At 37.3% G+C, this 9,987-nt stretch overlaps 1 protein-coding gene across 1 annotated transcript; it reads left to right on the forward strand.

Moving 5' to 3' along the window:
• Positions 1-4,928: 4,928 nt before the first annotated feature.
• Positions 4,929-6,394, forward strand: LOC129779816 (uncharacterized). The gene is made up of 4 exons (XM_055787527.1): positions 4,929-5,148; positions 5,220-5,424; positions 5,496-5,636; positions 5,702-6,394. The coding sequence occupies exons 1-4, from the start codon at positions 4,984-4,986 to the stop codon at positions 5,854-5,856; spliced, it is 666 nt and encodes a 221-aa protein (XP_055643502.1). The 5' UTR covers positions 4,929-4,983; the 3' UTR covers positions 5,857-6,394.
• The last annotated feature ends 3,593 nt before the right edge of the window (positions 6,395-9,987 follow it).

Genomic DNA, 9,987 nt, shown 5'->3' on the forward strand with positions numbered 1-9,987 from the left:
ATTTGATGTGACACACCCTTTAGTTCAAAAGTTATGAATCATTGTTGTGGAAAAAAGGTGGAAAATTAGTTTTCTCGAATCATCGGTTAACTTTGAAAAACCATATTTCAAAAACGAAAAAAAGCATCTTTGATATCGAGATATGTTATGTAAAAAATGCTCCGCTTTCAAGAAAAAAAATATTAAAAAATATATAGCGCCCTCTAGACCAAAGCTACGAAAACAACAAAAAACTAATACGATTCCAAAAAATACTAATTAATTGGCTTCAATTTGATATATCGATCATTTGAATCGGTTCAGTAGTTCAAAAGTTATGAATTTTTGGGAAAAAGGCAAAATATGGATTTGTCGGACCACTCTAAATTGGAAATGGGCACCCTAATGGAAAAAATAAAAAAATACGGGTCAAATATTTCGCGATTAACAACAAATCGTTTCATGAAAATTTGAGAACCATCATATCGGTTTCGCATGGAATGGCTGATTATGAGAGCTAAATATGATCTGTATTTTCGATGAAATAAAAAAAAAACTATCTTTCTCATCTTCATAGGTAGAGGTAAATATAGTTCGATAAAATTGCAGCCCAAGTTATTGTGAGCAACTTTATAAAACAAAGCTTTTTTCTATCGCCTAAAACTACCGATATAGAGTTTTTTTTCTAAGTTGCCTTAAGGTCACCTTAACTTATTGAGACAAACATTTTGCGATGCAGAATTTGTCAATATCTCAACTCTACTTAAAGTTATTGATATTTGTTCCCTAAAAATACGCTCTATTCATTTGTTTATCGTTCTTTCTGATTTTGTTTGATTAAAATAAATTTGAGATCATGAGTCGAAAATTTTGGGTACCCTATTTTTGAGAACATAAAAATGAGCGCTCTATCATATGTAACAACTTTGTTGTCTTGAGAATAATTGTCGTGCTCTAGATGCTTATTTCCACTCAAATGCGCTTCCTGGATCATTGTGCGATGTGTTGACGTAGGACTACATATTCAATTTTTATACAGGGAAGTCATTCTACGAAAAATGTAACGAAAAATTGGGGATTTCAAATGCATATTACGCAAAATCGTTATTGCGTTATATGTTATACTATATACCGTTAGATACGAATTTATTCAGCATTTTTTTTAATATAACACAAACAGTGAAGATAGTAGCACAAGTAAACAATTTACCGCATAAAGTAGTTACTTTCTATACTTTGTATATACTTTCTGTTTATCAGAAAAAATGAATGGGATAAACAGATAATATTTTAGTCTGAAAGCAAATTGAAAAAATGTTCTTTTCGTTGTTTGCAATCCATTGTTTCGCCTATCGCATGTACTTGTGTTATTGGGGTAACACGTATTATCGGAATGTTTGTAAAAATTTAAAAATGTCGTTACGGGATTTTTTCTCCGATTGAACTATTATTAAACATGATATTTAATGGAATCCAGGTTGAGTCCCAATAGACAATATTAAAAATTGCGCGAATCAAATTATTACATACAGCTTTGTCGGGAGAGAAACATATTTTCACATACCATTTGCACCTATTTTTTCCCCAGTAATTGACAAAAACAAAAAAAAAACATACAAATTAGGAAATGTGTTATCTAATCGAACAATATCAATGCCAGGACATGAATAGCTATAAAGCTACCTATGTATATTGGGTTGCTTTTCACACCCGACTAACATTCAATGTTTAACACTAATCCTACCGATGTTTGATGTATAATACCACAGCTTCACAGCTACTTCATGAATGTAAAGAGACGAATGAACTCTCAGAGTTTAAAGTCTCTTTAATTCAATACCGTTACCGTTACTTCATGAATAGTTAGTGAACAATGACTAGATTTATATACTTTTGTTGAGAAACGTGACATACCATATTTCTCCTGTATAGTTCTATATTTTTAAGATAACAATTATCAGCAAAATAATGAAATTATGACTTTTGACACGTAAAATAGCACTGTAGCTTGGGATGTGCGAGCTCGCTTGGATTGTCAGCAATACAATTAACACTAATCATTCACTATTAATCCAAAAACACAACAAAATATATAAAGCAATAGCCAAAATTTGGAATGCAATGGTTTTGTATCACAGCCAAAACTATAATCATAAATCTTTCTGATATCATATGAATGTTTGCACAGGTCAAATGACCCGTTGCGGTAGTTAGGACATATATTTCTCAGTAAAAAAAAAAAATAACAAGAGAAGAGTAAACACTGAAAAATACATTCGATGTATGTATTAAGAAAAGTAGTGTAGGCAAATTATATTGTGACAATGTGATTTGCAAGAAAATTTTGACTAAAAGCTTAAAGTGGATCATTTGACCTTTCGTGGTAGGTTTAGTGTTAAAAACGGTTTAAAAGAACTGAATCACTTACGTGAACGGTTATCTGATCTCCTTATTCGTTCTCACATGTTTTTTTTCGAGGCGAACAAGGTGAGTGGATGCGAATTAGTCTACATTTTGCCGATGATGAACACTTATCGGCATCAAAGGAGAGGAGATGACTTGGAAGATGGCGACACTCTATGATTCCCAAGTTATCGTTTCGGAAAGTTTCGGATATTTTATCAAAAAGTACTTATTGTGTTATTAAGCTACAGTTCTCCAAACTCACATGTCCCATCCCTCTTCTCTTCCCTAAAAAATAAACAGCATCCGTGGGAATCAGTATCTCCCAGGCAAGCTTCCTATTCGAACTTAAGTTTAAGAATGTACTGTTAGATGATGACTTCTTCTCGCATTCAGCTAAATAAAAGAATGGCGACCGTACGATTAATATTTCTGTAGGGACGGTTTTATTAATACAGTCAACCCTCCTATTACGCGGTACTCTCAGAACGCGGTTTCCATATAACTCATTTCTGGCTGAATGGCTCCGTCAATAAGCAAAATATGCGTTATTGGCAGCAATCCACATGTACTCCATGAGTCACCATTGTATCTCGAAAAAAATACGGTTTGGTACGGTTTATGGTCCGATGGCGTTATTGGGCCGTTCTTCTTCTGTGATGATCAAGACCGGCACGTTATTGTGAATGGGAATCGCTACCGCTCAATGATAACACAATATTTTTGGCCCGAATTGGATGATATGGACTTGGACAATGCGTGGTTTCAACAGGACGGCGCCGAAAGCCACACAGCGAATTTAACAATCGATTTATTGAAATCCAAGTTTGATGAGCGTGTTATCTCATGAAATGGCTCAGTCAATTGGCCGCCTCGTTCGTACGATTTGACGCCGTTAGACTATTTCCTGTGGGGCTACGTCAAGTCTATGGTCTATGCCAACAAGCCAGCGACGATTAATGAACTTCGTACGAATATCGAACGTGAAATTGCAACAGTGTCGGCCGATTTATGCTTGAAAACCGTCGGAAATTGGGTTCAGCGTCTGGACTTCTGCAAGCGTGCCCGTGGTGGCCATGCAAAAGAAATCGAGTTCTATACATAATTGCATCAAACGTACTTTCACATGAATAAAGAATTTCATTGATTTTGTTTTATTAAAAAATAAATTTTGTAGCGCTCTTATTGAAAAACCCGATACGAGGATAACGTACAAGTCGTTCCATCAATTTTCGTATTCCTTGTCTGTGAAACGAAAGGAAAGCATGAGCTAAACCATCGAAGTTTTCCCCCAGTTCCGGTCCCACAAAATCAAAGGAGGAGACTGTGGCCGAGAAATCGCGAAAACAATCACCCATTCGCCAGATTGAATGTAGGTCAATTGTACGGCTAAGTACAGATATTGAAGTCATTGTATCCATAGTGGGAAGGTAGACCAATTGCCCGACTGAAGCAACCTGGCTTGAAGCAGAAAGGGTATTGCAATACTTGAAACACGGGCCGATTCAGGGCGTCGATGGGTCGGAATTTAAAATCTCTGTTGATGCTATTTGAGGTTAATAGAATATAGATGTTTCTTCGAAAAGGCACGGAAAATAAGAACAAATGGTTATAACAAACAGATCACCGATATTGAATCTTATGAGTCGTTTGTGGCTCCTGTGACCAAGTGGTGAGAGGCATCAGTGGTCATCACACATATCGCAATGGAATGGTGAACATGAAAACAATGATATCAAATGAGTCTTCTAGAGACCTTATATATACACTGAAATCGCTTTTTACGCGGTTTTATTTAAGGCGGCTTTTTTACGCGCTTTTTGGAATTTACTCGGTTTATTTTTACGCGGATTGCGGAATTTACGCGTTTTTTTACGCGGATTTCGACGTTCACGCGGTTTTTTTACGCAGCACGTATCAACCGAGTACAAATTCAATGTGCTAATTGATGTGACTTTTCACGGAATAAGTTTGTATTGTATCACTGATTAGTAGCTGAGAAATAAAAGTAGATACAGATATCATGATTGCAGCATACAAAAAAAATCAGTTAATCAATTGTTAAAATATCAGTTGCATTTTTAATTAATAATTCACTGTTTGTTAGATTTTTATACGGATTTTAAAATTCACTCGGTTTATTTTTACGCGGATTTTAGAATTTACGCGGTTTTATTTTACGTTGTAAATTCGATACTACTATTTAATACTGGTTTTGTAACGACAGAATATGTATCGAAAAGTAATAACAAGATTCCACAGTTATTAGAAGAACAACAAGACTTGTTGATGAAATGATGGAGCGCACGAGTACCCACTGTAAAAACACACCACACAATGGCATTGCCTATCTCTGCGATACGATGACCATATTTAATTTCTCTTTCCTAGTTTAATAGATTATTTCGCGGGCACACGATTTACAGCCAGGTTCCTCAAGCCAGATAAGCGCCGGTTGAATCAGATGCACGTAATCCTATCAAACTGAATGCATCAATAAATTCATTCACATGAGTATGGTCAGTTTTATAAATGCGACTAGACAACATCGGCTGCTCGGTTGATATTACTATCAAAACGATTTGTAACGCGACGGACAAAATGTCATCAAGCTCTGTAGAATCCGTTGCTAAATATTCGGAAGTCCTGTTCAACACATTAAACCATGTGCTCATCGGATATGTTACAATATATTTGTCGTACGTTTCCTACATGAGTGGCTTCGGGGATATGTTCACGTGGCACATTTTTCTGTGCTCCGTTGGTGTAAGTTAACCATTAGATTGATCTCGTGATGAGAGAGAAAGGATTATTCGGAAATTTGGTTTGAATTCCAGTATCAATTCTTCATGGCAGAATCATTCCTAACGCTGTACTCGGCCAACTCGTGGACTATGTCGAATTCGCCCGACACGAAACGTCTGCTGCATTGGGTTCTACAGGTGATTGGATGCGTTGCGATTTTGATCGGGACTGGGCTGGAGATTTATATCAAAGAAGAGCGGAAGCGTTCTCATTTCAAATCGGACCACGCGATAACCGGTAAGTTGTGGTGTGTGCGACATTCAATTAACGGTTTATTTAAGTGAATTTGTTTTTTTTCCAATTCGCAGGTTTAGTTTCGATTGTGTTTATCGTGTTATCAATGCTCAATGGGGTTGCCGCATTGTACGCGACCAAAATCAGACACATCATCAAACCGATTTATATCAAGCTTTGCCATTACTTGACCGGGATAGTGGCGTTTGTAATTGGTGAGTGAGGAGGCTTATCAAATAGCGGAAGTGATAGTAATTTATTGTAATTGTGACTTTTCCAGGTATGGTATCGCTTGCACTCGAATACTCTCCCCGGCGGATGGGATCAGTTGAGCACAGTAATATGTTGATTTCCTTCACGACCATCGTCATTGCACTGACTCTGATCGGAGTAATTAAAACGATGTTCGGACAGTTCAAGGGAATGTGTCGCTAGTAGTTGGACTAATGTTGTGCTGGTTCGCAACTGTTGTACGAAAGGTTAAAGTAAAGCATTAGTGTGGTTTTAATGTGCCGTTAGTATGAGGTGTGTTTACAAAGTGAATGTTAAACAAATTGAATGTCAATTTGATGTTAACTAAAGTCTTGACCTCCTGTTGCTGGAAGTAAATTGCCAAAAACTCTTGACAAATTCGTTCAAAACTTGAGTGTGCGGTTTCATGATTTTTATCAAAGTTATAAGTATCAAAACGCATAAAGCTACACTATTTATAAGAAATCTAATATAAACATGCTAGCTGACCCGTCAAACGTTGTTCTGCCAAATAAATTATTTCTTGTGAATATTTTGGTGATTGAATAAATAATTCCCCTTATTCCACACGGCGAATGACGTGACATGGCTCAAGTGACTGCATTCCCGTAGCTGAATGACGTGACTATAGCTCGTCACTAGGTGATATTTGAAGTCGTGTCCTCATTTGTTATCGACTCGAGCGTCAAATAGGAGCTATAAAGTTAGGTGGCTTCAAGAATAAACCAGTAAACTCTACAATCTCACGTCAATCGCCTCGCGGAATAAAGAGGAATAACTAATATATTATAAGTATGTTTGAATTGTTTTACGTTTATGATCTTTTCGTTGATGAAGATCAAACGAATATGTGACGATGAGAGCTATGACATACAGAGGAATTGAGCGCTTTAGACAATGACCGCCGACCACAATAAAAAAATAAAATCATTCAAACCATCTTGTTTTAATGTATTTCATTTACATAACTGATGTGTTTGATGTAAAGTGTTAATATGCAAATAAGTTAAAAAACATAATGAAAATATTGAATATTTTGCTCAGCTGAGGCGAATATGGTGTTACCCAACGATTTCCAGTCCGTCAACGTCTGCGTTACTGGTATTTGTCAATGGTTGTCCGTTTCTTTTTTTTATATTGTACATCCACCTACCCTCGCGTGATATCTCGGCTTATGTCCAATCACTACAACCTAAACGCGCATCTCTATCGCATTGGGCTCGCAGCAAACAATCTTTGTGATTGTGGCGATGGCTACCACGACATCGAGCATGTTGTCTGGTCGTGTATCCGGTTCCATGCTGCTCGCTCTCAGCTCTCTAGAGCACTGAGAGCAAAAGGCAGACAATCGGATATCCCCGTCCGGGATATCTTAGGTAGCCGTGATCCTGATCTTCTGCTTCATCTATACCTGTTTCTCAGAAACGCCGATGTCAACGTTTAATGATGTTTCCTTCCTTGTGTCCCTGTTTCATATCCCTCCTATCCGATCTATAAACTTTTACTTAGTCGCGGCAATACATACACACACTCTTTACAGATACACGGGCCAAAGGTTGTGCAGTCCACTGATCATTCAACAAGAGCCAAAGGTTGTATCGCTCATGACAACTCTACACGAGCTGATGTTTGCGCCGGCTAGTGACCATTCTATCCTGGATTCCTCGAGTCGAGAAGACGCACCACGCTAGATATGGGGTACAGACTAGGGGGCGTTGCTGATTAATGGTCAGCTGCATCCCAAAAGGAAGTATCCCGTGTCGGGCACAGGTACAAAGCATTGGAGACAGCAACATCACAATTACGAAAACACTTGTAATACTAACCTCGAGCCAACCGCGAGTAATCGGTTACATATTACTAACATAGTTATAAGGCAAACATTGTCGAAATATTGAACTCCGGCCCCGTCAGGTTGACGCCATATGAGCCTTAATAAAAATATATATTTTGGATAAAAAAAAATCCACCTACCCTTGTGATCGTGTTTTCCATCTGCAACGCAAGACGGTAGAAGCTTCAGATCACCGCATGGGCCAGGAACCATGTTTGTGTGAACAATATCAAACACCAATCCATATTCCGGAATCCGATTGATCTCAAAGCCGATCGGATTCCACGATTCGAACGAAATCGACTTTTGCTTTCTGAATTTGTTTGACTCAAATTTAATCGATCTATGGAAATGTGACATCATGAAAAATAGAAGTCGTGGAACAATTTACTCTCTGTCAGATTAGCAGACAAAAAAGCAATTTTACATTGTTAACATTTGAATGAAGATTATTACTTCATGTTATTTGAATAGTTAGATGACATAGTCTTGACCCTAACTCAAGTTGTTTCTATATTTTTCCACTACATTTCCGCTACAACTTTATCCATAATATAAAAAAATTATCAGACACATCTTTCGTCCACGATTTTTACCCACTTGCAGAGAATGTGTTACTGTGTTACATACAAAACATATTCGAAATCGTATAGCTAATTTCCATCAATATTTTTCGCTTTAAAAGTGTGTTTATTCCACCCGAAAATCCGTTTCTATTTTTACAGAAATAGAACACGAAACTCAATTTGGTCTATATAAAATTGTCCTGTATTATCACAACTTGATTGAACTTGAGTCGAACGGATTACAGAATAAAAAATGCGATCCGTTTGAGTGATTCTGACTCAATCGTATTTCAGAATACGGGTGAATAGATGATCAGAAGACGGATGTGGAAGTTCCGAGGCAATTACACTATCGATTTCCATAACAACACATTGTGTTTTAGCCTGGAAATAACGAAGGCTGTGTCGGCGTTGCTTTTGATAGCTTCTCACAGGTGAATTTATTCGGTTCTGAAGCCGCTTCTGTGTGTCGTAGGAATCGCAGCTGTTCGCCCCCTACGTTCGCGTACATGCCGACCATGAATTGATGGCACAGCTCACGAGATTGTAGAATGACGCTGCCCTATCTGCGTTGAATCATCGTTCGATAATATAAATCCATCGAGCTATCTTGTTTGTTTTGTCTCTTGTGACTACATATTCATCAAAATTAATTCGAATCATTGAATCAATACCCGTGTTCTCCAGCTGATAATTTATCTGGATTTGCTATCCGAGCATGTGTGATCTGAAGGATTTCAATAATTCCTTGTGCTTATTCGATAAGGTTCCCAGTCGATGCCCCTAGCTTTGGACGAATTAAGGTTACTTCCGCATGTGTGGGTGAAAGTTCGTACGTAGTGCCAATTGTCATTCAACAACGTAAATAAATTCATCCTGCTGGAAAATTGAGCGGCGATTAATTTTTTTTGGATATAGTGTTTACAAAAATACTAAAATCGCGAAATAAAAAATTAAAAATGAGACGGGGTTAAAAAGACGAAAATTTTGGGATCTCATGTTTTTTTCTGAAATTAAATTTTTAAAAATACACAAAAAAAATATTCAGTTTATTAAAAAAAATGGGTTTTTTTGCATAGTGTCACCCTAATCGATATTAAAAATACGGTAATCGGTATCCTAGCGGTATGTAATATAGTTTACGACCGATTCTCATGCCTAACAAACGTTTTGTGCATAATTTCATTAAAATCGGTCGAGCCGTTTCGGATGAGTTCGGCCACGAACATCGTGACACGAAATTTTTTGTTATATATATATATATATATATATATATATATATATATATATATATATATATATATATATATATATAGAGATTATGAGCAGCATGTTTATAATCCTGTTTTTGAAATACTTACAAAAATTTGGAAGTGTACACTATGGATTGATTCCGTGCCAAAAAAATCGTCTTGAGTTGAGTTATTGAGTTTCGATTGGAAAATTCTTTTATCATTTCCATCACTCGAACCATGTAGGGCGTCGTGCACAAATTACGTAACGCGATAAGGAGGGGAATGGGGGGGGTCGAGGTTGCTTTACTTTCTGGGTATTAGAGATAGGAAAATGCGTTACGTAGGGGGTGGGGGGGGAGAGTTGGTCGAAAATCCGGATTTTCAGCGTTACGTAATTTGTGCACGACGCCTACGAAGATATCTTTTTGGCACGAAGATAGCGCAATAACCTGACGGTGAATAAAACTGTAAGAAAGGATCTAGTTTAAGACTTCAGACGTTGGGGATGCGGCTTAGTATGGAGGGAAAGCGTGAAGGCTAAAAATGTTTTTTCGAAGCTGGAATGGTTCGCCCAATGGCAGTCGCCAGATTACCAAGCATAGTTGACATGATTTTAGAAAATGCCTGTACTTCCTGTAAATACGTTCGATTTCACATTCTACGAAAAAAATGTGTGGAA

The sequence above is a fragment of the Toxorhynchites rutilus genome, chromosome 3 (assembly GCF_029784135.1).
Source record: "Toxorhynchites rutilus septentrionalis strain SRP chromosome 3, ASM2978413v1, whole genome shotgun sequence".
NCBI classification, from domain to species: Eukaryota; Metazoa; Arthropoda; class Insecta; order Diptera; family Culicidae; genus Toxorhynchites; species Toxorhynchites rutilus.